The sequence below is a fragment of the Hypomesus transpacificus genome, chromosome 10 (genome assembly GCF_021917145.1).
Source record: "Hypomesus transpacificus isolate Combined female chromosome 10, fHypTra1, whole genome shotgun sequence".
NCBI classification, from domain to species: Eukaryota; Metazoa; Chordata; class Actinopteri; order Osmeriformes; family Osmeridae; genus Hypomesus; species Hypomesus transpacificus.
In genome coordinates this window covers 6,930,745-6,957,709 of record NC_061069.1, presented here as the reverse complement: position 1 = coordinate 6,957,709, position 26,965 = coordinate 6,930,745, and the positions used below count along the sequence as shown (strand labels likewise).

The 26,965-nt window shown below is 46.7% G+C and overlaps 2 protein-coding genes across 5 annotated transcripts; one reads left to right on the top strand and one right to left on the bottom strand.

The window, feature by feature from the left end:
• Positions 1–173: 173 nt before the first annotated feature.
• Positions 174–10,529, top strand: cc2d1b (coiled-coil and C2 domain containing 1B). 2 transcript variants are annotated; one of them, XM_047026801.1, is made up of 25 exons: positions 174–256; positions 750–876; positions 1,005–1,146; positions 1,239–1,339; positions 1,442–1,537; positions 1,728–1,871; positions 1,943–2,261; positions 2,539–2,657; positions 3,147–3,312; positions 3,435–3,571; positions 3,665–3,737; positions 3,860–4,008; positions 4,109–4,226; positions 4,344–4,516; positions 4,642–4,767; positions 4,942–5,000; positions 5,789–5,905; positions 6,063–6,136; positions 6,225–6,283; positions 6,387–6,438; positions 6,539–6,638; positions 6,753–6,843; positions 7,128–7,250; positions 7,443–7,491; positions 7,578–10,529. In XM_047026801.1, exons 2-24 carry the CDS (start codon positions 814–816, stop codon positions 7,452–7,454), a joined length of 2,613 nt encoding a protein of 870 aa, XP_046882757.1. In that variant the 5' UTR covers positions 174–256; positions 750–813; the 3' UTR covers positions 7,455–7,491; positions 7,578–10,529. The 2 variants fall into 2 exon arrangements, with proteins under 2 accessions (XP_046882757.1, XP_046882755.1); XM_047026799.1 differs by having other exon boundaries at positions 175–268.
• Positions 10,233–25,767, bottom strand: zfyve9a (zinc finger, FYVE domain containing 9a). 3 transcript variants are annotated; one of them, XM_047026796.1, is made up of 19 exons: positions 25,537–25,767; positions 21,917–22,019; positions 21,679–21,786; positions 19,183–20,666; positions 18,494–18,593; positions 18,062–18,238; positions 17,701–17,864; positions 16,960–17,101; positions 16,594–16,716; positions 16,229–16,384; positions 14,764–14,988; positions 13,846–13,928; positions 13,599–13,703; positions 12,863–13,013; positions 12,712–12,792; positions 12,372–12,534; positions 12,165–12,270; positions 11,892–12,068; positions 10,233–11,617 (listed from the first exon to the last, which is right to left on the bottom strand). In XM_047026796.1, exons 3-19 carry the CDS (start codon positions 21,746–21,748, stop codon positions 11,456–11,458), a joined length of 3,669 nt encoding a protein of 1,222 aa, XP_046882752.1. In that variant the 5' UTR covers positions 21,749–21,786; positions 21,917–22,019; positions 25,537–25,767; the 3' UTR covers positions 10,233–11,455. The 3 variants fall into 3 exon arrangements, with proteins under 3 accessions (XP_046882752.1, XP_046882753.1, XP_046882754.1); XM_047026797.1 differs by having other exon boundaries at positions 16,981–17,101; XM_047026798.1 differs by lacking the exon at positions 18,062–18,238.
• Positions 25,768–26,965: the final 1,198 nt, after the last annotated feature.

The window sequence follows — 26,965 nt, the reverse complement described above, 5'->3', positions numbered from 1 at the left end:
GGCAGGAATCATTACAACACACCGTTTTTAGCCCTTATTCTATATTATACTGTTTATCAGACACACACAGTAAAAGTGGAATACATGTCGCACGTCCCTCCTGCTGGCCTTCGCATGCGCCTATTGCCATCTAGTGACAGTCAGCAGGAAGGCAGGACTATCCAAACAGTGCTGACGCCAAACCCATGCCATACCTGCCGGTTGTACCATCTCTCTCCTGAGTAGCGGAATAACTGGATAGTCTGAGCAAAATAAGGTGAATGACTGGGTAAGTGGCTCCGTAGGTTGATACTAGCTACATAGTTTTATATAAAATTACCTTTAAGATGGATAACGTAGTTGGCTATCTGGATACTTATGTTATGCCAATGTTTTGACTAATACCGAACTAGCTAGCTACAGTAGCCATGCTAGCTAGCTAGACTGTGTCAATCTGTCAACGACGTCAGACTATCTATCAGAAAGACACTTGCATTAATGGAATAGCAATGGCACAGTCGAAACAGCTAAGAAACTGTTTAGGACCGACTTCATAGCAAGGTTGCTAGTTAATTATAATGTAGTGCATCTAAGTATAAGTTACACGGTCGGTAGCTAATGCTTTCGTTATCAAGCTAGCTGGTGCTAGCTAAACTGATAAGTTCGGGGCGGTGGTGTGTACTGTAGCTCGGGCACCTGATGAGCATGTCACATGATTTACAATTGCGACAACTTTGTACCACTGTGTTCTCTGTTTGTTTTTTGCTCAGGAGTATTTAGGGACGAGTGGAAATTCGTCCTGTCTTGGCTTGAGGGTTAAACAAGTAGCTGAATATGTTTGGTAAAAAGAAACGGCCACCGGTGGCTAAGGGGTCAGGTGCTGCTGCAGCAAAACAGGTGAACTAATTTGTCATCATTCATGCCACAAACATTCACGTGACAACTAGTCTAGATTAGTTGTCTCTGTTCCAGGAACATATATTTACAATGCCATGTCAATCATTCTTATTTTTACCTTTTTACAGATGGGTTTATTTTTAGACTTCAACCCAGAGGACATGATTGGTATGGATCAAAACCTGGATGACCAAGACCTGGAGGCTGAATTAGCTGCCATCACAGGGACAACAACCACTGGTGGTGACAGGTCAAAACAGAAGGTTAAGAGTAAGTACAAAACAGAGCTAGGGCCTATTTGGGCCTATACATCCTGGTAGTATCAAATTAGATTGCTAACATTTTGTGTTCCAATGTCTTAGCTCCCCTACCAATGGAGGACATAGCGAGAATGGCAGAGGAGTGTATGAAAGACTATGAGGATGAGGACGATGAAGATCTGGAGGATGATGAAGATTTACTGGTAATTTCGTAAGCGTATAATGATCATCCTCTGATGTTTTTCTGAATGCTGTTTGGGGCAGGTACATGTAACAGTTTTTTTTTCTTGTGCTTTTCTTACCAGGCTGAGCTACAGGATGTTGTGGGTGTGGAGGAAGTTGAGGATGCCGTTACCCCAACCTCTACTGCCTCTGCTGAAACACCAGAATCACCACTGCAGGTACATCTCCAGCTCAGTTTTGCAGTAGCAACCATGATGCTTCAGTGAGTGAATGTATATCATTGTTTATAGGATGCCATGCGACAGAATATGGAAATACTGAGTCACCAAGTGTCTTTGATGTATGGTTTTGCTTTGAGAGATGTTGTGCATAAGCTCCTTAGAGCATTAGACTGTACGTGTGCTCTAGGTGCAAACAACAGGGGTCCCTTCAACCCCAGGAAGTCTCCAACACACCCTGGAGGAAAGAGTGGCCATGTATAAGACTTCCCTGAGCAACGCCAAGGCCTCAGGGGAGTCGTCTAAAGCTAGGAGATACGACAGGGGCTTAAAGGTGAGCAGCATTTCAATCTTTCCCTGAGTTACATCCCTCTTCTCCTCCTGACCGTGAACATGTCTGTGCAGACCCTGGAGTCCATGCTGGCCTCAGTTAAAAAAGGGGGAAAGGTTGACGAGGCAGAAATCCCTCCACCTTTAGCCTGCAGTGGCCCAGGTGCACCCTCCAGACCCCCTGTCCCTCCACGGCCCTCAGCTCTGGTCACAGCAGACCCCGAGTCCACACCTCCACAGCAACAGGTGGCGCCAGAGGCTGGTGTTGCAACGCCATCTGTTTCACCCGAGGTTGAACCCAGCAGTGAGGAGAAGCAGTTGTCCAATGCCTCCCTGGTTACTGTGGGCAGCCAGCCCACTTCAGAGGAGAACACTGGTCAGGCCCACTCACCCGGTCAGTCAAACTGTCTGTTTTAATGTAGAAAATCCAGTCTGGGCAATACTTCAAGTATACTATTCACAAACCAATGTTAATTATGCCTTTCATTTTTCAATGTATTGGTTAGTTAGTGCTTATTATCTATCTGTTAAAGCAGTCATACATAAGAGTGGTGACAGACTTGACTGCTGTCTCGAGTCATAAAGTGGGCAATCAGTCTGGTTTAGTCATGAATGCAGGCATTCACTGTGGTTGTTTGTGTGTCTGTTTCCTGGTATGTGTGCACATATAGTTGGAGACACAACCAAGGAAATGCTTGTGGAACGTCAGAGAGAGTATAGGATGGCTGCTCTAAGAGCAAAGCAGCAAGGGGACATTGAGCAAGCCAAGCTGTACATAAGGACCGGCAAGGTAAATTATACAACTACCTTTACACCATATTAAAGATGAGGAATAATGATTTTCCTTTTCAGGGATGATTTAAGTAATTGGTCCTGCGGTTAATTATGTTTGTGAATCCATGTGTGTTGTTTAGAATTGACTTTCTCTGACAACACTGAATGAATAACAAGGATAATTGTAGCTTATCAGATCACATTTCTCCTTTGTAGTTCTTCAGTTAAGTAAAGGTATAAAAGTATGAATCTAGGATACATGAAGACTGGGTTATAGCCTAAAACTGAAGGAGACATTCTTGCCTTCTTGCTGTCTGGAAGTAGTTCATGGTTCGCAGCGGAATGTCCCTGGAGGGGGCTGAGCGTCTCCTTAACCTGATGTCCCTCTCGGCTCTCTAGAGCCCCGTCTGTTTCCCAGCTGCCTAAGCGATCTGAAGCATGCAAAACATGCAGGAGGAAAACAATGACAGGCATTATGATCACGTTGTTTTCCTTCCTCTTTCAGAGGTTTGATGCGGTGATCGAAGCCCTGGAGAAGGGCCAAGGTGTCGACCTGAGCGGCCTGCCTCCCTCCCCGGCGGAGGGAAAGAGCCCCGCAACACCTGCCCCAGTGAAGCAACCCTCCCCTGGGCCAACTGCTAATTCCACCCCCCCTGCATCAACACCAACAGGTCATAACAACATTATAGTGTCTTTCCAGCTGCCCTGCACATTGTTAGTTCTTTCTGCCTAAACTTAGGACCATTCATAGGTAATCTGTATCTCTAACATCCTTCTATCATCTCCTCTCCAGCCGTCTCCAGCCCCACCCAGCCCAGGGATGTCCTGGAGGCTCTGGAGCAGAGGATGGCCAGGTACCAGGAAGCCTGCGCCCAGGCCAAGGCCAGCGGGGACGAGCGGAAGGCCCGCATGCACGACCGCATCGCCAAGGTGAAACCTTACTCAATCTGCTTTTGATAATACTCTCTTACTACTGGGAAGTGTTGAGCTCATTGTGATCTCTACCTGCCTACTACCCTACAGCAATACCAGAGTGCCATAAGAGCCCACAAAGCAGGAAAAGCTGTGAACTTTGAGGAGCTTCCCGTCCCCCCAGGTCAGACCCTATGGGATTCACTTCCTGTATTGACACTGTTGCAGCAGGTGTTTTGGGGAAGCGAAGGTGGAGTGTGATGTCAGAACTCTGACAAGGGGAATGCTGTGATCTCCACCCGACAGGCTTTCCTCCCATCCCTGGCCAGAAGGGGGCAGAACCTGAGCAGGGATTTGCTGCTGTGCTCGAGGCCGCCAATAAGCTGGCATCCACAGAAGCTGCTGAGATGGGGGAGGAAGAGGGAGATGAAGGGGCGGAGAAAGAACCAGAGGAGGTAGGCTGCTTCCACAAGACCACCATCCAGTGGTGAGCCACTGATTGACTGGTGATGGAAACCAAAGTTACAAAGGTGTGTCAACACTCCATCTGTACAGACTGCTGTTCCAGACAAGCCAAAGAAGCCTATGTTGGCCGTGCCCCCCACAGCACAAGGCCCCGGGAGGACCCCCTCCCCAGAAAGAACCTCCAAGCTGGATGGCCTCTCTCCCACTGGTCAGTATATAAGATGACCTTGACAGCACTCATCTCCACAAACTGTAAATCACAGAGGGGGGGTTGTCCATCTTTTTGATGGACAACCCCCCCCCCCCCCTACCCTTCTCCCTGTAGCGGTTCAGCAGCTGGACTTCCTGGAGGGCCGCAGGAAGCAGTACATGAAGGCGGCCCTGCAGGCCAAACAGAAGAACGACATGGATCAGGCCAGGCAGCTTCTGCGCACTGCCAAGGGCTTTGAGCCCATGATCGAGGCAACTCGTAGTGGCAAGACTGTGGACATCAGCAAGGTCAGCCTCCATGACAACATGAGCATGACTGGACTCTCCATGTAGGCTATCCAGTCATGTCAGATCCATTTATGTTGATGTAGATGTGCATTTAGCCCCCCCCCCCCCCCCTCGGTGTGTTGTAGGTGCCATCGCCCCCTGGTGACGAAGACGAGGACTTCATCCTGGTGCACCACAGTGACGTCCAGATCTCGGAGAAGGCCGAGGAGGTCTACACTCAACTGGCCAAGATCTTGAAGGAGCAGTATGAGGTGCCATGGACGATCTCTCTCCTACTGAACAGATGCCTCTTCTAACCATGCACCTCACTGTTCCTCATGAGACTTGACTAAAGCTACCAACTTATTTATGATTCCAACCAGAGCACTAACGTCACACATTTACCATCATATTTTACTGCTGTCTCCCTGTTTCCTCCTGTTTAGAAATGCATGACTTACTCCAAGCAGTTCACCCACCTGGGTAACATCACAGAGACAACCAAGTAAGCTTCTTATTAAGGATGCACCGAATCCAGATTTTTGGGGTTCCGAAACCAAATCCTACTCCCATCCTCAGTCCATTAACACAGTAAACACATTAATGAAGTCAACTACGTCCACAGCAATGTTTTGTTTGTTTGTTTTACTGTAAAAAAAAAAAGAATAGGCAACATTATGCCAGGAAGACAAGTGGGGGAAACTGTTTTGACAATGACCATATGCCTCTGTTTACCCTCTCAAGATCCAATCAATATCCAAAATAATAGCCTTTTCGATTTCTTGAATTTCTTTCAAATGTTTCATATGCAAATGATTTAACAGCGGAGATGTTGTGTATTGTTTAGGGTCCTTGCCACCACGAGACAAATCGGCATTGCAAATTGAACATGTAGCTCGACATGAATCACCTTCTTTTGACTGAAAGTACTGCCAAACAACACTTTTTCTGCTCACAAGTTCCATTTTCACTTTCTCTCAGCCTACTGCATTGAACGGTCCACCTACGTAAACACCTTACCGTAATCAACGGCGGCGTCATTATGTCGACCAGCATAGCGCACGTAGTATAGTGCAAGCGTAGGGTTCGGATTCGGTGGGAAAAAAATTCTTCCCCCGTCAAAAAGACGAATATTCGGCCGAAACAACAGAATCCTGGATTCGGTGTATCACTACTTCTTAAGTCATAACGCATTCATGGATATCCATGGACTCTACTGCAAGAACTAACCCATGCTGTTCAGTAAGTGGTGTGGTGGGGCGTCTTAGCAATGTGCAATGTGTTTTATTTTAGGTTCGAGAAGATGGCTGCCAGCTGTAAAAAGAATCTGGAGATTCTGAAGTTGTCTCAGTCCAAAGGCCTGGATCCTCCCAAACATCATTTTGAAGAGAGGACATACCACACTGTCCGGTAGGCATCTACACATCTCACTGACATTCAAATGGAACTAGGAACCCACACAGAAACACTCAATCACTAGCACATAAGCACAAAGGAACTTTGTTGTTCTAATCCCCCCACCTCTTTCTTGATGGACCTGGTCATACAACCTCTTTGTCTCCTCCAGGATCTTCCCAGATCTGAGCAGCACTGAGATGGTGGTGGTCATCGTTGGGGCGATGAATCTACCTGCTCCCGCAGGTAACACTCACGCCTGCACACACTCAACACCAAAGATTCGGCGTCTAACACACACATCCACGCTAACCTCTCTGCTCATTCTCCTCAGGTATACAAACAAATGACCTGGATGCCTATGTCAAGTTTGACTTTCCATACCCCAGTACGGTGAGTAGACTGAAGCTGTTGAAGACAAACTCTTACGGGTTCCAGTGGGCTGCTATTCACCTACATGTGAACTCATGTTTGTGTTCTCTTGTGGCCCTCCCAGGAGCAACCCCAGAAACACAAAACGTCTGTCATCAAGAACACTAACTCACCAGGTATGTCAAAGGACCAGACGCGATGAGCTAAGTCTTGAGCCTCACATAGTGTGTGTGCATAAACCACCCCTGTAATGAGGGTTTGTCTTATCTGACACAGAGTACAACCAGAGCTTCACGTTAAACATCAACCGCAACCACAGAGGCTTCAGGAGAGTGCTGCAGTCCAAAGGGCTCAAACTGGAGGTGCTGCACAAAGGGTGAGTCCAGCGCCTCATCGCCCCAACTAGAGAGCTGCGGTGGCACCTTGCACTGGGGAAACGGGCCTCTCCGTCATGGAGGTTGATGTCGCCCCGTCCTGTGTCATGTGACAGGGGCTTCCTGCGCAGCGACAAGCCTGTCGGGACGGCCCAGGTGAAGCTGGAGAAGCTGGAGACTCAGAGTGAAATCAGGGAGATTGTGGAGGTGAGAGCCTGCCTGCTGGACGGGGGCTGGCAGACAGTGCTGGAGAGGGCTTGAAAAGGCTGCATGTCCGTCAGATATGTTTATTATAAGTGTCAGATGTCTACTGACGGTGTCAGGGAGTTCTACAGTACTCTCCTCTAGTGAGTTTTTCCTTGAGGGTTTAGGTTGGTTGAGGGGCAGTTCTATGGGCATATGTGAAGCCCTCTGTGACATTGCTTGTAAAAAGGGCTATACAAATCCATTTGGATTTGGTTTACAGTAAGTCATGTATGTGCTCTTCCTAGGTAATGGACGGTCGTAAGTCCACAGGGGGTCGTGTGGAGGTAAGGGTCCGTCTGAGGGAGCCTCTGAGTGGACAGGACCTTCAGACCACCACAGAACGCTGGCTAGTCCTAGACCAGTCTCAGGTAAGCCCAAACAATCACGCCACCGTAATGTAGCTGTCCTAGGATTTTGAGGATTGTGTGGAGTATATTGAGTATTATAGGAACTTGTCGCACTTGTAGAATCCATGTTATGAATGTACAAGCTGTGATGATGTTACTTCAGACACGTGATTTGTCTTGCCTGTTTTTTTGTGTTTTTTAACTGTCAACCAGGTTCTTCTCTAAGTGATACTGCTGCAACTGGGACGTAATCTCTAACTGGGTACGTTTGGGTTCTTTTCCTCAACATTATTTGACATGAAGGCCCAATAATGAAAGTACTTAATAAATAATCACCGTCTTTTACAGATGAAGAGAGAAGGAGTACAAGAGGAAGAGAGTAATGAAAGTGATGGTCTGATGTCATGGCTAGCATGTTGAATCCTCCTGTTTCTGGCTTCTTGACACAGACCAACACAGGTCTTTTACTTTGAAAATGTTTGCACACTGAAATACACAAAGCCCCCCCCCCCTCCCAACCTGATACTGCTGCCCATAGTTTATATATAATGGCATCTATGCACTAATACCAAAGTAATCACTGTTGCTGTAAGATCCTGCATATTTTAAATGGCTTAAGCTGCCAAACAGGTTATGCTAAAGAAGGATGTGAGATTCTTCTTTTCAATGTTGTTCCCAGGACTGGTATTGCTTTCCTCCAGGAGCATATCCACAGTGCTTTCAAAACAGCAAAATGGCAGGTGCTCAGGCAAGAGCTTAGTACCTTTACAGATGTGTAGTATCGTTTGTTTACTCAAACAAGCAACTCACTAACTGACACAACTTAAAAGGTAATATAGTAGCTGAATTGTACTTATGTGGCACTTGGCACTTTGGATTCAACAGATGTTTGTGCTCAATGTTGTGCTCCAGATGGACTCATGACATGTTACTAAACTGCACATTTAAAAAATGTATCTTTTGGTTGTGTTTTCTTTGAACAAACTAATGGGTTTATGCACTGTACAGCAACAAGTTGTATACATTGGAATCATAGTAGTATATGGAATCAGGAATATATGATGGTATGATTGGAATTATAGTATATCTAACCTTATCTTGAGAATTCATTTGTTTGTGCAAATTCAGATTTGGAAATCAAAATTTCATAAGCCATAATATTTATCAAAATGTCTGAGCCAAGTAATTATTTTCTTTACTGATATACCTCATCAGAAACTTGCTAACTCATGATACTGTGTTAAAAGTGTGGTCTTACATTTCCCTTGTTTTGCATCTTTGACTGTTCAGACATCAGTTAAGTTATCCTTCTACCCCTCTTCGTTTGAAAGTATATGACTTTCAATGTTTCTTCCATAAGAATTTTGCCTAAAAGTCTGTGTAGGTATTCAAGAATGTTAGTGTAGTATTGTTCTTCAGGCTACTCAGTAGAATGAAACCATTAGACAGTAAATGGGTAATCTTTTCTTTCAGTTTGCCTCTTCACGTGTCTGAATTTCTTCTCTCAACTAAAGGCAATGGGTACTTTTTTTCTTTTACCCTGAATAAACTTTCTACCGGTCTATTCTATAGATAACGTAATGCTGCTTCCATCATCACCTGTTAACATAATAACAGCAGCAAAAAAGCAGAATTTTCTATAAGTTTTATTATACATATACTACAGTTTTTGATAAAGACTGCTTTTATTGACATTTGTAGTGTACAATAAAGAAAAGATGTACAGGGTTTTTGGCTTTTCATTCATATAATTTCTTCATTGATGTTGATGTAAAATAAAAACTATTTACTTGAAACTCAACTTTCAGGATTATATGAATGGATATTTGATTGGAATGGATCCACAGAACACAAATAGTGAGATAATTTAGCTCTCCATAATCGCAAGTTCATTTGTTTCTATAAGCATGCAGTGTTCAGAGTTCTGGCAATGTCCTTAATCATTGAATCAAAAGCTACTACCAAGAAAACAATTGCACCTTTTGGATATAGGGTATTGCACACTTACCAAAATAATTTATGGAAAACCACATTTGACCTTTAGGAAATTTACCTGGAGGAAAAATAAGACTTGAGATTTCTCTTCTTGAAGTCACAGGTTTATAGCCATATTCACAATATCATAAATGTCCACTGACTTACATAGAGGGCAGTAGTGGAGACACTGATATGACATGTAAAACACAACTCAGGCAGAGAACTGGAGAATATTAGATATTTCTATTACCAGTCATCTACGTTTCCTTAAACCCAGGTCATAACACTGAAATGTTTGATAAATGCCTTTCATGATGGCTACTCTATACAGCAATTAAAGGCGTTACCAAAAGACATCCTCAATGCATTGGGTCTTAAGCAGATTTTTTACGTGATGATTGTCTTTTTGTCTTGGTGCACCCAATTATGTGGGTGTACTGGCTGTCTGGTGTAATGATAAGGTATAAAGTATTGTTTAGTTTAAAATGCCGGACACAACCAGAATAATAATACATATTATAGAATATGCACTGATTTGTAACCTTTGAATTCAGTTTTATGAATTAACTTGAAGATGGGAGATATTAAACGTTTCACAAATGTCAGATGTGTTAAATATATGTTCCATACATGGTTTCTGCTTATTTGCCAATTAGCAACAATAATCCACAAATCTGTAAAAACAAACACAAAAAAATTACGCAGAAATACTGCTTTTTTCAGCAACAGGAGAAATACATTCTTGTCTTTTCAAAGGGTGGGGCCCTGAAAGATCTTTGAGCCAGAGGTTGAAATGATATTTTAGTAGCTATATTTAAACACATTGTAGACACTCACAAGTTAAATCAGGATTTACTTTTTATGAACAAGGGTCTCAATTTATATCTGTAGTTAAACTTCTGATTGCTTCAGGCACTGTGGCTGCCCCCTACTCCAGTCTGTCTGGTGGTTTTTGTGTCATTCTCCTGTAAATGGCTTAGAATCCAGTGCACTGCTTCTGCATTTTTTACAGTTCTGTATTCTGCATGTCAGTTCAATAATGTTTGTCAAATCTGTCACATCAGATCATTTTAAAACTGCCGTTACGTCCCACACGTCTGTGCACACCATACTAAACCAGGGATCCCGATGCTTCCAGGGCAGTGGAAGCTGAGGGAGAAGCATGTTGGTGTGAATGACAGCTTCCTCTGTTTTTGTCATTGAAAGAGGATCTCGGATGGGGCTTATGAATGGTGTTGAAAATACCTTTGTCATCCTTGAGGTCCATTTCTTCTTTTTATATATATTTGTAAGTAAAGCATCAAAACCTTTTTTTTTTTTTTTTACACAACCCTTGCCATAAGGGGTGCTTAAACTTGTGGAATTCAACAGTCTGCTGTTTGGTTGAATTCACAGAATATTGTTCAGAGGAGTTGTTTTACACAGCACTTCATTAAAACTGAAATCCTAAGCTACGGAAGTGGGGCTATAATTGAGCAACAGTGCTGTCTAGAAAATCATACACTTAAGTTACAAAACAAAACCTCTTATCCATGTCATGGAATAAAGCATCTGGTGATTATTCGATAAAGCTAAGAGAAGATATTTCTGCTTCCCATAGGAGACTGATCTGTTGCAGGCACTGTGCACCAGAGTGCAAACAAACGGCATCACCAAGCGGAGGCACTCTCGCTTATTCTCGACCTTTATCTCCATGGCTCGTTCCCTAATTCCTCACTAGGCAAACATGTTAGGTCCTTGCCAGAGGAAAACCCCCATTAGGCCCAATGCTGGCCTTACATGCCTCTCCCTGGAAGTCGATAGGGCATCCATGCTACAAAGAGGCCTGAGGAGACATTACCCAGGGTGCAGTGCTTCTGCTTTCACCCAAAAGGACCTCTGGCTACCACAGTGTAACTGGAGAGGAATGGTTGGGCCTTAGGTGGAGGGGAAGGGGGGAGGTCGGTCTAGACAGCACCTCATTGGGGTTGAGTAGGAGGAGGGTCGATGGATCTGTGGTCCTGCTAAGAGTTCCTCCAGGTACCCTGGGTCCAGCAGCAGAATAGATATGGTGCATACATGGAGTGGAGGAACGCGTCACCCCAGCGCACAGCACAGCTTTCGGGCTCTTTGAATCACAAACGTGTGGACGGGGGCTGGATGACCCAACGGGGTGAAGGACGGTAGGACAAAAAGAACAGCGAGGAGGCGAGGCAGACGACAGAAGTCTTATGAAGCCTGTTGAGGGGGCAGGGGAGGGTGGCCTGCCCCTACGAGATGATCTCCAGGATGTAGAAGATGAGCTCCATGACGACGGGGCCTTCGCTGAGCTGACAGGCGCCTCCGTGGATGACGGGGATGAGGGAGCCGTCCAGGTCGCTCAGGTACTGAGGCAGCAGGGGCTGGCCGTTACTGCCCGCCAGGTAGCCCACCTGAACCAAGCACACCAACCTCTCCTGTGAACCTTCATCCTTGATACACTTTTATGTCATGAACTCTAGTGAATGGCAAATTTTATTTATTTATTATGTCAACTGAAACGTAGTATTTAATCCTTTAGTATACACTCTATAGACCATGATGAATACAGAAGGCTACAATGCACTTAATTCACATTTTGCCTGACCCATAGAACCATTTCGCACATCTCACTGATCCAGTTATATCTGAGCCTTTCAATGGTCTCATTCTGCCTCGACCCCTCACCTGGTCAGAGTCCAGGGTGACCCTCAGGCCCAGTTTGGCCATGCCATCCTCCTTAAGCAGTTTGAGGTGTGGGCACAGCGCCATGCAGAACGCCCGGGCCACGTTCTCCGTTAGCCGGCTGTGGTCGGCTGGATCACTCAGACCGTTGGGCTGGTCTTCACTCTGGAGGAAGAACACCTGCAGGAACCACAGTTATCAGGGCGAGGTAAGTAGCTAGATGTGTGTGTGTGTGTGTGTGTCTACATCACCCTCCTGGTGGTAAGGGGGACACACCTCTGTCCAGCGGATGACCTTGCCATTGGCCTTGAACTCCGAGCCATGGAAGATCTTGACGCTGGTGATGCACTCCATCGACTTCCCATCGATTGGGCTGATGACTCTAAAACAAGGATGTGAGTGAAGTTTTCGATTCGAAGTTCACATTAGGTGAATAGAGAGAAGGACACACAGAAAACAGTACTCCAAAAACGTCCCCCTCACCCCTTGTTGATGTTGTGGTCATCCTCTGTCCACTGGATGTGAACATGCTCCTGGTTCTCCTCCTGGTCGGTCTTGCCACATGTGATGGTGAAGTCCTTCATGTCCCTCAGCGCTTGCCGTAGTGAGTCCATGGTTTCTGCCGTGATCTGCACCATCACCCCATCTGCAGAGCAGAGAAATTGTCCTTCACCTTCTCAGATATTTAGAGCACACACTTCTCTGCTCGGACAAAACACTTCATCTGTTTAAAGAGGATGTGGCATTTTAAGGAAATATTAGATCAGATGTCGATACTGTTGATGTTTGGTACAGCTACATGATTGACCACAGTAGTTGTCACCTTCTACAATGCTGGTCTTGGCCAGGTATCCGGATGAAGCTTTCAAAGCACCACTGAAGACAAAGAAGCAGGCGCCAGTAACTGGAAAGAAACAAGGAAGATTCAAGCCACAGGGTATGGTCCAAGTCATGTGTGTGTGTCTCAAGTTTACCTTTGCGGGGCTGGTGATGAATACTGATGGCCTGTGTCTGATAGTTGCCATCGTCATTCTGCACGCACACCAGGTGAGAGTCAGCGCGGTCGTTGAAGCACGCCCCCATAGCCAGCACATGCTCATTGGACTTGTTCATGGCCTTCATTAGCTGGAGGACATACAATATCGTTGTATAATTCATGACATAGTTGGGAAAATGGGTTAGTGGCCTGCCTGTTGACTGACTGTAGCAATAACCACTTGGCTTCTGTCACATTTTACATTTATTTGACAATAGGATATTATGGCAACGAAACTAATTATTAAAGCCCGATATTATATCAAATGGAGCCTCTTAAATCCTTAATGGAAATATTCAACTTTTCAGTACTTTCGACTATTCAACCCATGTTCCTTCAAAGCTGCCATTTACATGGCCGAAATAAAAAGAAAATCTGGAGCATTTTAACCACCTGCTGTGTTAAGAGCTCTCAAACAAGCTGTTGTCAAATGGCCCATACTTCATATCACTGAGAACCCATCTGTCAGTAGGTCTGTGGCCAAGCACAGCAACCAGCAAAGCCTCTCTATTACAATCACACTCTGTGTATCACTTTATGCAAAGTGGATGGACATGATACAAATGGCACTGATGCCATGACAACCACACCCCAAGGCCAACACCTACAGGTTCCTCAGGTCAGACCTACTGGTCATCCTGAGTGTGGTGTAGTAGTGAGGTGGAGACCCTCACCTCATTGTAGCGGTTGCTGGGGATTCTGATGCAGGTCTTCCTCACCTCCATGTCCACCACTAGACCCTTCACCACAGGCAACGTGTACTGGTAGTTACGGAAGTCCTGGAGATAGAGAACAGGACTGTGGTTAGAGGATACAAAATGGTCTTCACTAAAAGAACCCCTCTGACAAGTTAACCATCCGAAATGCTCTTTTACATTTGTATTCATTACAGTAACAAAGAAAGTAGACAAACAGTCTTACTGCAAGCAGGTTCATGATGGTGTGACCCGTTTCTCCAAACAGGGGTTTTCTGAATCGTACACTGAACAGTGGACAAGGATAGACTGCAAAGCACAACATCCAGTTGTTATTAAGTTAGAGTGACAGTGACTCACAGCCCACATTCACCCCAGCATAGCCAGTCAAGTCTTCACACAGACATCAAAGTGAGCTGAAACCGCCTACAGTGGAGAAGAAGGCTCCTAATCCACAAGAACAGGCATAATAAGACATCTTTTCACTTGCATATGCCTCAAAGCAAAGCCATTTAAACTGCCATTTTTCTCATTATCTCTGAAAGCAGCTTTGAAATGTAACAAAAGCACATCAGAAGTACGTTCCCACCAACTTCACTAACTAGTGTATTACCCTTAAACCTCATCAAGACAGCACTGCATTGTCTAACGACACAGTCCTTCATAGACCTCCATTTGATACGCAGCTGTCATATTCATTAGACCTCAAAGTTGACATGATTCAACTGCATCTAACTCATCAGAGCAAAAGTTGAGACACAGATTCATATTCTGCCTGTGCCGACAGGCTGTTTCAGAGACACAGCACAAGTGGATTCTTGAGTGCACTCTGTCCTCCCAGATGGGGCTGTAAGTATGTGAGGCTTAACTGAACCAGCTTCCTTGCTGCTCTGGCAGGCCTGACTCAGAAGATTTACTCAATAACTGCCTCTTCTGGAAAATCCTCTACAATCCCTCTCAACTTCTGCTTGCTGAATTTCTTTTTTAAAAGTGAGGCGTTTCAAAACGTCAAGTCACCCCCTCGATTGACCGGGTTTCTGAATTCGACACCAAATTTACATAGAACTGGTTTCATTTGTTCCATTTATCATCTTCAAACCCAATCCAAACCATGGCGACAAACGGCGAGAGCCCATGTACTCACATCGGTACTCTGCGCCCAGCCGCAGCATGAGGCGGATGGGGAACACCTTGGCCCAGGGCGTCTCCCACTTCTGCACCAGGATGCCAAAGAGGTAGGGCGGGTTGGGCAGCAGCAGGTCCTGCAGAGACTGGAAGGACGGGCTGATGTAGAGGAAGCCCCCGTGCTCCTTGCTGCCCAGGAAGCTCTGAGGGAAGAACGAGTGACTCAGGTGGCTCAGCACGTTGCCTGGGGGAGAGACATGTTGAGGGGGATAGAGGGGAGGGGGAGGAGAGGGTGAGGAGAGGGGAAGATGGGAGGGAGGAGACACTGAGTCCACAGTTGATCCTTAATAAGGACTCATCTGACAGGCTGAGGTGTACTCTGGTTAATTATATAATATATTATTACACTGTATTATTATAATATAATATAGTAAAATATTAGCTTCATACAGAGATGTCCAGTTCTCATGAGCTAATTTACCAAGTCTAAAACGTATCCAGCCTTAACCAGCATCTGACACACACATTTGCACTTCACATTGTTGTGTAATGTTATTATCACTATATATTGTGTTTGTAATATCCACTTAGTCTACGTAGGGCGGAAAAATGGTTGCTGTTGTTGTTTTTCGGGGATGTGTTCCTTGTGTTAGGGCAGGGAAAGCCAGAGTATTTAATCGTATTTTTAATACACAACAATAAAGTTCAACTACTGTTACTCACTCAATTAGATTTAGATTTATACATTTTTACAGAGAGAGCTGAACATTTAGCTTTCGATGACACACAACCACATGTGGAGCTAGAACAGGCAGGAGAGAACTATGCTAACGTGAGCACTTCTACGATCCCGACACTGACTGACAGGGACCAGAGAAGACACAGACAATATGCTTGGCTTCCAGCGGACCGATTTTGCCACAGTGTGCTATGAATATATAACTAGAAAGCCTGAGGGAGCGAGCCGTCAACGTCAGCCAATAAGAAGCGTTTTAGGACGAAGCACAAGGTGGCATGACAGAGTAAGCGGTGGTCGGATTCCAAGCCTGTAGGGAGACAGCCTGGCAGCAGGATGCTAATGTTTGGACAATTCTTTCTGGAGGAGGTCGAGCCACAACCCTGCAGTGGCCTGATTTCTAACAAGGAGGGCCTCCAGGAAAGAGATGCATCTGTTCTCTCCGAGGACCTGAAAGTGGGGCTGGAATGGCGTTCCCTGCATGAGAACATTTCAGGGTTACCTTCATTTAAACTGGGCAGCCTGAGCTGACATGGATAGATTTCACCGGCGGACCTCGAAACTGAACTACTAATTTCCCCCATGAGGGCCTCCAGACGGAGCGGCCTATTTTCATCTTAATGGGCCTCCCGGCCGAGCTGCGTGTCTGAGTCTAGCTGCGAGGAGGATCTATTGGTCGTACAAGTGAGAGCCTCCTTGTAGAGCTGAGTGTCTGAGCCCATCTGTGAGGCGGGCATAACGGTCTTACCAGCGAGAGCTTCTTGGTAGAGCTGTACAAAGTGGCTGAAGATGTCCTTGGGGATGCTCTTTTCATCAGGCAGACACTGGAGCAGAACCACCACCTCGGCCTGACCCACCGCATGCATCCCCTTGGTCGTCACGTACCAACACTTCCTGTTTACATCTACGGGGAAAAAGGAAGCGGGAGAAGAGGCCAGATAAGCAATCTGTCGAGTCAGCAAGAGGAAGTCTGTCTGACTTAACTAACATCACTTCACGATCCCATACTGCTTCCACTCGGCAATAACATCTAGCACCAGCCCATGCCAACTATATACACAATGCATTTAGATGACACAACGAAAACGGGGCTACTGTAGCGGGGACACTCACAGTTGACCAGCTTGACCATGGCCAGGAGGTTGGCGTTGAGCACGAACACCAGGGGGTCCGGGCCCCCCTCCTCCAACTGCTGCATCAGCACCATCTCAGAGGGCCTCTCCTCCACCGCGTAGTCTAGACAGACGGACAAAGTTAACAAACACAGGCAGACGCCACAGCTAGTCCAACCAACGAAAGCGGCCCTTTTCGAGCCAGGCGTCACAGCAGTGACCCCGCTCCTCCTCCAACCCCTCCGCATGACTGATGGACAAAGAAGCTGAGACTAAAAAGCAGATGGACAAAGTCACACACAGGCACACACACAGGAAGCAGTGCAGTGCGCGGGGCAGCTGCAATGGTGAGGATGAGTGCAGGCACCTGTGATGTGGCCTCCCGTACCTCCTTTGACACCGGTGGAGATGAGGATGGGAGGAAGGCCGTCCTCTGGGATCAGGCTGAGGGAGCTGCCCACAGAGCTGCCCACAGAGCTGCCCACTGGGGCCGCAGGGGCCTGGGCTGCCTGCCGACCAACAGGGGGAGGGGGGGGGGGGGGGTTAGAGACAGGTGACAGGTGCCGTCCTCTGCTCCAGTGGAACAGGACACTGGGGAACTGAGCCCTTGTCTAGGCGATTCCATGCTAAACGCATTTCAACGAGAATGCACATCGGTGGGCAAAGCCTTGATCTCTGAAGAGCGACTTCCTGGGTTTGTCATCAGAGAACGGCATCGCAACCAGGGGCATGTACGGGAACTGGGAGGAACAACTAGAGGGTGACTAAGAAGAAGTTACCCCAGACAAAAAGCTAAAATAAGGACGCCATTATACTGATGAGACATGAGTCATCCAGACAGCAGCTGAGTTCAGTGAGCACATGCCCCACATAAACAACTTAACTACATTTTGTGTTTAGTCATCTTTAAACTCATTAGACCGTGCTACTGCTTATGGGAATAAATTCTGCATGGTTCAGGATGTAAGTCCAGGGCTTACGTTATGGTCAGAACCAACTAGAGATGGCTCCTTTTAAATCCCTTGCTGGTCATAACGTGATGTTTATGATTATATTCAAGAATGTACAGGTTGCTTTGTCATTCATGGTTCCAGCTGCCCCAACATACCGCTGAGGAATCAGAGCCGGAAGATTTGCTGGAAAGCTGGGAGACTGCTCGAGGTTGAGAGAGCGCTGGACTGGTAGCTGGAGGCTCGGGGGACTCTGCAGTCTCCCCGTTGGGAAGGATCCCATCAGCAAACCACACCCTCCTCTGCTCCCGCGGAAGAGACCCTGCAACACAGAACACACACACACGTCGAATGCGTTTCTGGACACGAATCCCCAGTGTTTCCGAGTCAAGCAAGCGTGAATGCGACACTTTAATGATGGATGAAATGCAGGGGGGGGGGGACACACAGACGACGAGGACAAAGATCCTAGATGAAAGCACGTGACGACGTGAGCGATGTTTGTGGAGCAGGCGTTACCCTCGGAGGCGGGCTGCTTGAGGACGCCCACGGGCACCATGACGGTGGGTGGAGGGGAGGAGAGAGCCCCTGAGGCCTGGGCCTGCTGCAGGGGGGAGATGGTGGAGCAGTACTCTGCTGGGTTGTTGGGGTTTGGGCTCTGGTTGCTGCCACATGCCATGTTATCCCATGAATGAGCTGAGAGGGAGGGGGGGGGGAGGGCGGCATGACGAGAGGGGGGGGGGGGGGGGAGATGAAGGATAATTTCACATTACAGGGATTTTTGTTGTTGTTGCAGTAAACAAAGAATGACTGTCGTCTCAACTAGTGGGTTGGGGAGTGGGCTAGTTCACCGGGCGGTACTGAAGGGGCGGGGCAGTCATCCCCTCCAACCACAAGGTGAGAACAGTGACGAATGAGCAGCACCGTGACAGACGGCCTCCAGCCACTCACCGCTCATCAAGGCAGAGTGGCAGGTGACACACACTCGAGCCTCCTTCCCGTCCATGTACGTCAGCCTGCACTTGAGGCCGCAGCACGCCGCACAGAACACCTGCGTCAACACACACACACACACACCCTCCAGTTCAGCAAATATGCATCCATGTTTGCTCCCTGCATGCATCTAGGATCACCACGACTGGTTTAGAGCAGACGGTAAGATGGTGCTCATCCTTGCATCATCTCAACCTCATCAGGTCTAACTTTGTACCCTCGCCATTGTTTCCAGAGGCTCTTTAGTTTGTCTATTCTTTGGCCAGTGTTGTGTCACCGTTTCTGCTGTGTTAGCTCTTCCCAGCTCCAGTAGCGGGCATGTCGTTTGTTTACCGCCTTGGGAAATGAATCAGTGTTCACACTGCAGCCCAGCTATTACTTAGTGCAGTGTCAGCGACCACATCTCGACTCACATACTATAGAAGCCAAGACCCTGCGGTGACGAGCTATTCAGCTACCTGCAATATCCACACACTGGATCCCAAGTATTTCATCCACAGCCCAGCAATAGCCGAACCCCTGTACAGTGAATTCATGCTAATGGAAATGATATTGCTGGAATTATTTATACATCGCTGCTACGGAACACACACACATGCACAGGAACACACGCACACACACATGCCGCATCGGAGAGACACGCTGACCTTGCCGCAGGCTCTGCAGTGGTGCCTCCTCTTGGTGAAGGTGAACTTGACCTCACACTTCATGCAGACGGGAGCCTGGGAGTCAGGCACCCACACAGGTGCTACCTCCCCCAGAGAGCTGAGGGCCTTCTTGGACAGCGCCCCCTGTTGGCCAGCCTGCAGGTCGTTATCAGGGCTCCCCGTGGACATGAGGAGGTCTGAGGGAGACTCCGCCGACTCTCCATTCATCCCCGCCGCGTCCAGCTCTCCGACGACGACGACAAGGGCCGGGTCCGTGGCTCCGCCAGTCCGACTATGGTTCTCCAGGTTCTTGTTTTTGCTGGCCGGGGCAGGGCAGAGCTGGTTCTGCACCTGGCCCGACAGGGGGCGGGGGATCTGGAGCTTGAGGGTGACTGGCTGTTTGGGCCGCGCTCCTCCATAGGGCACACTGACTGGCTGGACACGGCTGTTGTTGAGTTTTCCAGCCCCCCCTCTTCCTCCTCCTCCTCCTCCCTCTGTACTCTCCTGCTTACTCTCCTCCATCTCCTTCTCCTCCGTAACAGAGTCTTCTTTGGAGGGCGGAGGGCTCAGTGAGGGTCCCTCTTCTTCGCCGTCCTCCCTGTCCCCACCGCCACCCTCACGTTCCTCCTGTCTCTGCGTGGCCGTTCCGTTAGGGACAGCCCCCCGCAGGCCCGGGGGGGCGTCTTCCACCACGCCACCTGCATCCTTTACCTTCTCCACCCTCAGCCTTTCCTTCTGACAGGAGAGGATGCCCTCTGCGTCCTCTCCACCGCTCCAACTCACCCTTCCTCCATTTTCAACACTTCCTCCATGGCGTTCATCGTCAGCTATTTGTTCGTCTTCGCCGGTGTCCTCCATTCCAGCCGCCGAGGCCTCTTCTTCTTTGGCACACTTTTGGATGGGTCTCCCTGTGCCCTCCGGCTCGAAAGGTCGGCCCTCTTTTGTCATCAGCCTCTCCTCCTCCAGTCCTTCCTCAAAGGTGAAACGTGTGTGACTTAGATGGGCGGCCACTCCTCCTCGCATGGGGGCCCCCCTCTCCTTCTCTGGGGCATGAGGCCGCAGGTCGGAGGCAGCAGGCTGGTGGAGGTCAAGAGGGGGAGGAGGGGGGCTGCCGCAGTCCCGTGGCTCTTCGCCGAGCCCGTTGAGGTTGTGGCCGGCGGGACTGGCGGGGCAGCCGTTCTCCAGGGTGCTATGGGTAGACACAGGCGGCGGCGAGTGGTCGTCTGTGCCCACCAGCTTGCCGATATTGGGCTGGGGGAGAGGGGGGCTGTGGACGTCGGCCGGCCGCTCCTCCCCCCAGGACGGAGGGTCAGCCCCCGGGGAGCCGCTGGAGGGGGCGTCAGAAAGGGTCTTGAAGGGGAGTGGGCTCTCCTGGGGGCTCAGGTCGGAGGGGGCCAGGGCGGGGTTCAGAGAAAGGAGGTGAGCCGGCGGGGCCAGAATCTGGGTCCACTTGGCGTCAGAGAGCGTGGGAGTGTCCGTCTCATCTGTGCAGAAGAAAGAAAAAGAAAGAAAGATGAGAGGTGATCAATCAGTACATAGGAGAGTGCAATCCAATAACACAGGATGGAAGATATGAGATACCAGACAAACCAGGAGCTTAGAAATCAAATAGCAAAGGAGAGGAAATAGATAACAGCCTCTGGTGTGTAAGTTACAAGGGAGGAGTGGATGAATTGAGAAATGAGGTTGGGGTGGATTAGGTAATTAGCATCTGAAACTGGGCCAATACTTGTCTCCGCCCCTTGGGATCCATCAGTCAACCTGACACATGAATGCTTCAGAATGTGGGAGGGCATGTCCTTACCATTTGCCTCCATGACACATACAAACACAAGCAGATGCACGCATGCACACACACACACCATCAATGCTCTGCCAGTGTAACACCCAGTTCACCAAAACGAGTACAGAGAGCCTCACGCTCACACCCTTCTTCTCCCTCATTGGAGTTCACACTAAGCTGTTTAAGCACACGCTCCGCCGGGTTTTCTATCGCTCCCTCCTTCCATGTGCACACACACATAATCTACAACGTTGGATCTCTGGCAAAGGACACGCCAATAATCACTCAGTCAGATCACATACAGAACTCTCAATGAGGCAGGCAACACCAAATTGTTTGTTAGTGTGTGTGTGTGTGTGTAAGTGTGCTCACACTCCATCCACCTAGAAACTCCGTCATGAGACACACCACTACCACAATGTCTCATATCCACCAAAAATGTTAAGCTCTCTCATGTGAAAATGCCACCAATTACATAGTTGCCCCTCTCCCCAAGGGAAAAAGCTAATCCAATGAATCCATAACCCGCTCTGGCCACCGCTGGGTCTGTCATTATGCACCAGCTAGAGCACCAGCTTCATGCTGTCCGTGAACTTCCGCGATCCTTCAATCCCCACGTCACAACCTTCACCCATGTTATTTTCGTCACATCGATGAGGCATATGACGTGAGTGAGGTCAACGTTCTGTCTGACGCCGTCTGTGTGCTCGCACCTTCGTTCTGCTCAAACTCATCCAGCACCTTGTCCAGGTTGAAGGCCTCTGCCTGGAAGTAATTCTCCATGAGTCAGGAAGCTCCACCCTGCCGAGTGCTGTGTGAACCTGGGTGGGACATTAGGAATCATTATACAGTCATATTAAATAGTACTGTACAGAAAGTAGAAACTAGACCGATTCGTGCCTCTTTATTTTGGTCTGTGTGCTCGGCTCCCTGGCTAATGTGCTGTCTCACCTGCTCAGAGGTCCTCTTCGACAGTCCCAGGTCGTGTTGCTCTCAGCACGCTTCTCTCTCAGACCTCACTTCATCCAGTCTGGCACGCGCCCAGCGCCCATACCTGCAGCAGGAACATCGCAATCAGTATGGGACCCATCAAGCTCTGCCTGATTATGTACCATCTCTGGTAGTCTAGTATTGGTCATAACTAGTGTGACCTATAGCCATCTGTGATGGAAGACTGCACGGGTATGTTTTAGAGATGAACACTTAACCACTGTTAAGTGTATTGGGTGTACTGTAAATCGGACTTCTATCAACTGCCTCCAAGAGATGCTTCACAATGAAAGTGGCTTGGGTGAACTTGAGGATCACACCCGTGAGGACGACAGCAAGCGCGGATTACGTTGATGGCATCCCATATTCCGCAGCACAAAAGGGATAGGAAAGAGCAGAGTCAACACATTTTCCACTCTGTTTAAGATGCAGCCTTTGACACGCTGTCAGCACAAAGCAGCGAAGACACAGTCCACAGTGGAGCACAAGGAGGACCACACTGTTCTATCCACACCATGCACAGGGCTGAAGAGGGACACTCCCTTTAGGAGAACCAAACACCCATGTCTAAAAAGTGGAACACTCCCTTTGTAAAGGCACCCTTCACTAAATTGGCCAGGCACATGAATAATACAGCAGCACACAAAGCTCGAGTCATAATGATGTGCTCGCTGTACATCCCACCGTAGGGCAACATGGTCAAGATGGTGCAGGCTATGACATTGTCGCGGAGCACTGGATAAAAAAAAAAGTGGCGTCCAAAGCAAAGTGACATCTCCAGTTAACGTCACAGACGAGCAAGACACGAACAAGGGGTCATTACACAAGGATCTCACCGATCTATCAGATGGATTCTCTGTTTTACATCAGTTTGAGATTGATACAACCAAATCATTTCAACATCTGCTCCTACTGTTGTATCTGAATGGCCCTCGGGAAACAAAGGCATGCATTGCAAGAATGCCTCAGCAGTACAAGAAAGAAGAGGATAAGGCTAATTTCATCAACACTATTGTCAAACTGACCCTTTCAGAAAAAATGGTTAACCCAGGTGAAAAAAGTCTGACCTAATTACTGCACATGAAAAGGAATCCTGGGACATCCAGGAAAGAACCCATTCAACTTCTGGCAATTTTACTATTAAATCTGACTGAGAGAGTGACTCAAATCTCTCACGAGTCCTAGTAGCAGACTGTGTGTGAATGCTTGAGAACTCACACAGACACACACTTCTCCATGAGGACAGGAGCTGTCCCTGATTAAGATTTAATTACCCTGCAAAGGCCCTGAATAATGCATCTTTAGTCAAAGTAAGTGAAGGAGTTGTATTTTTAGACCTATACGGTAAACTTGGTTTTAAACAATCATTTTGTGTGCAGGAGCATGTCCGTGAAATAAAGAGCAGACATAGGGCAGTCTGCTGGTATAGTTGTACAGGGCCTTAGATAGGCCAGGGTGGTTACACAGGCTACTGCCTTTCTATTCCAACAACAACCTGAATCTCTAACCCTACTCCTCAAGCTAATGAGTTTATGAGTAATTACTGTACAATCTGCCTCTACCACAAAACAGGGCAGATGAGCTGACATTCACATGCAATCTGACAAAAAACAACAACTAGAAATTCAGGACTTTCATGTAAGCATACAAACCTCATTTAATTAATCTTGTTTGCCAGTGAAGACTAAAAGTATGACAAAGAAATTTGAACCACAAACTTCCTATAAGTGGAAATCCATGTCATTTAATGCCTAAAATAGCTAATTTAGCAATACTGGTGGTCCATTATGGTAACATAATATTCTACCATTGTTCTCCAGGCTTGATTGGACAGGCTGGGATTAGAATTAAATGACAAGAGCATTCTGGAGCTCACAAAAAAAGCAGGAATAATACAACTTGAAAGTTTATTAAGTCCCCTGTCCTTACATGCCTCATTTCCTATTGTTACTCTATTGCTCCCATATATATCTGTTTAGCCAAGCCATTGTGGGGTGGTCACAGGATGCCTAAAATGATTCCCCTTTTTAAGAATGGTCTAACTCTAACATATAACTTGCCATTAACTACAAACACATGACATGCATTTCAAAAAACCTAAAATTCCAATCAGTGGAATCCTCATACAGACAGAGGCTAGGCCTACTAGCTTCATTCAACGTGATAACTAGGATTTAAAAAACGTCCAAAATAACTAATCCGCTGAGATTTTACGCTAGGAGAAGGTACAAAAAGTGTCCGCCTATCTGTCAACGAAAGTGGCTCTCAGGCATTTCCCTTCATAGCAAATGTCAACAGCTATTACGAGATTCCCTTTTCCCCCATGCTTTGATCTACATTTAAACACCAAGAGACAAAAACCGGCAGGAACAGGCTGGCTTCTGTCATTGGAGACGATGTCATACTTTGTGAAAGCGTACGGTAACCTACATCTTAGAAGTATACCTACACTTTAGTCTGTAGTCTAGTTCCAAACTATGGCTAATAGTCTGTTCTGCCGGTTTAGTCTGTTCATATTGCTGTAGGTCAATCCTGTCACGACAAGCAAGCAAAGTAAAGCAAAAAAAAGTATTGGTGAACATCAGAAGTTCCTTCAAAGCAGCCTAAACTATACGCTTATTGAGCAATAAACTGAATTAGCTGCTGACACTAATTTTACAAGTGTGTCAAAGGTTCCACAGATTGACAAGTTTTTCTTGGCTTTCCTTATTCATTTTCCTCCTGCTTAAAATATTGTTGCAAGTCAGCTCTGAACGGCGTTGCTGGGTTACTGGGTTGGACCAGGCCATAACGAGATCAGTAAAGTGATACTAACATAGTATATCTTTGTTTTTCTTCTGTCTTTACATTGAAAAAATGCATAACACTACTAGGCCTACCTAATTAGTTTTGTAATTGGAACCACAAACTTCGATTTATCAGGTTCTTCGCTGCGGTAATTTATGTTAGCTACAGTATAGCTAAGCCAATACAAAATCCACTCAGGAGGCCTTGAGCTGGTTTTATAATTTGAATCAGTTATTTGTATGTTCAATGATGAGGAAAAACCAGTAACAACAAAACAAATGTTAGCTATACACTGTCACAGAGAAGAGAACATTCAACGCGTAGTACACTTTGTACAGTGGCTACAATATAGCTAGCACCAGCAATGTGTGGTCGAGCGCCAAGCAGCAGCAGCTACTTGCTGCACTGCACTGGCAACATGGGCAGTCATCGTCATCTGTTGGGATATAATGGCTATGGCTACTGTACTTCTTATTTTCATCAAAGCTTGTGTTGATATTCTTCAGTAACGTTTCCCGAATGGATCTCACAGCTATCTTAAATTATAAAGTAATGTGATGTCTCTACAACATGAAACAACCTGCCGCGTTGATGCTAACAACATTAACGTCATGTAAAATATAGCTCTACATGGAATGTTCCACACATAAAATGCACTCTAAACTAAATGACTGACCAGACCATAACAAACAACTGTGCGCCAGTACAACTATCGTGTAGTGTTGCTAACTGCAGACCGATCTAAGAAATGAAACGGGGGGGAAAAACAATTTCACAGCGTTAATTATACTCACTGGAGGAATCCTCATCTTTACGCACAGTCCCACGAAACCCTTCCGTTTGTATCCGTCATACCTAATCTCACTGGTACAATCGCCTTTGAATTCTATTTTAGTTTAGAGTGCCTGCGTGTAGACCACAACAGCCAGACTCAAAATAGTTGAAGTCGGAAAGTATTGCCCACTGTAGTTGAGGTTCCCTCCCCCAAGGTGGGAAAGGTTAGTTGCAGTAGAGAGACATCTTGGCTCAAACCGACCAAATGGTAAGCCCCGCTGAGCCCTAAAGCCCTAATGTTACAGCGCTGTTGAGCCAAGATGGCATTCATTTCATAACCTTGTAGGGATCGCTTTTAGATAGAAAAGGGATAGCCTACATGGCACCCCTTGATCCTGATGATTTGCAGTTTAGCACAACAGGCGTAAGGGCTGACCGCTTTCTCACAGATGGTAGTTCATTTAGTATTTAATCGGTCAGGTCGGCTTAGCATATTTTAAATACTGCTTAGATTTGTAGGCTAATTTGTATATGGCTTGTAGCACTCATTTTGAGGATCCAAATTTGTAAAGCCTGTTAAAATACAAAAGATATTCAGTTGTAGGTTATCATGTCTAGGCTTGTGTATTTGGGTTGTTTCCATAATAGCACGCTGGAGCAGAGGTCTTCAACCCTGGTCCTCAGGGGCCACTGGGGCCCACTGTCCCAATACATGGGTTGTTGTAATGTACAACCTCCGTTTAGAGTATAAGCAGTGAATGTCTAATATGATATAATTATATCCTTAAACAGGCGTAAAAGCCCCTTTGTGGTCACATGAGTTGAGTGGGGATGAGCTTGAATTTGGATATTGGGTCATCATTTTAGAATTTCTTACATGGTCCAATGAAACAGAGGTATAACCTTTCATTATGCATCCAAAAAAGTAGCACTATTTGGTCCACTCAAATGCATGCATGTAAGAAAGCAAGGAGTCACACACCTTGCCAGGGAAACAGTTTCTTGTTTATGCAAGCTGCTCCAGACTGTTGATACCCAATTAGTTAAGGATGTTAAACAGCATCTCTGTGAGACGTTTGGTATCAGGTCTTTAATGGCATGTGTTTTTGGTGTACTAAAGTAGATTAACATACCTTTGTAACTCATCATGAGTTTGATACCTTCATCAAAAGGTCTGTAAGATAAGAGGTTGTCAGGATGATAAGAGATCACATGGGCCATAAGTAGAAAGGCTCAGGACAACAAATGTCACGTGTTCAAAACAAATGACAGACAGAGGACTCTTACAAAGTGCACGAATCTGTTAATGCTACAAATCAATAAAACATATTCAACAAATATTTTAGGTCATAAAGCTGTAACCGTGTACTTAAATGTCATGTTCACGAAAAAAGGAGATACAATTTTATTTTGCTTTTGTTTGACAAAGCAAGTTGCGTCATCTAGTGG

Bases quoted from the DNA above. Each gene is read 5' to 3' on its own strand.
- cc2d1b (XM_047026801.1), top strand. From the start codon at position 814: ATGTTTGGTAAAAAGAAACGGCCACCGGTGGCTAAGGGGTCAGGTGCT. The intron at 2,658-3,146 runs GTAAATTATACA...TTCCTCTTTCAG, and splicing joins TGTACATAAGGACCGGCAAG to AGGTTTGATGCGGTGATCGA. The intron at 6,284-6,386 runs GTGAGTAGACTG...TGGCCCTCCCAG, and splicing joins ACTTTCCATACCCCAGTACG to GAGCAACCCCAGAAACACAA.
- zfyve9a (XM_047026796.1), bottom strand. From the start codon at position 21,748: ATGGAGAATTACTTCCAGGCAGAGGCCTTCAACCTGGACAAGGTGCTG. The intron at 18,239-18,493 runs GTGAGTGGCTGG...CCTCCCTCTCAG, and splicing joins CCACTCTGCCTTGATGAGCG to CTCATTCATGGGATAACATG. The intron at 17,865-18,061 runs GTAACGCCTGCT...TCTGTGTTGCAG, and splicing joins CAAGCAGCCCGCCTCCGAGG to GGTCTCTTCCGCGGGAGCAG.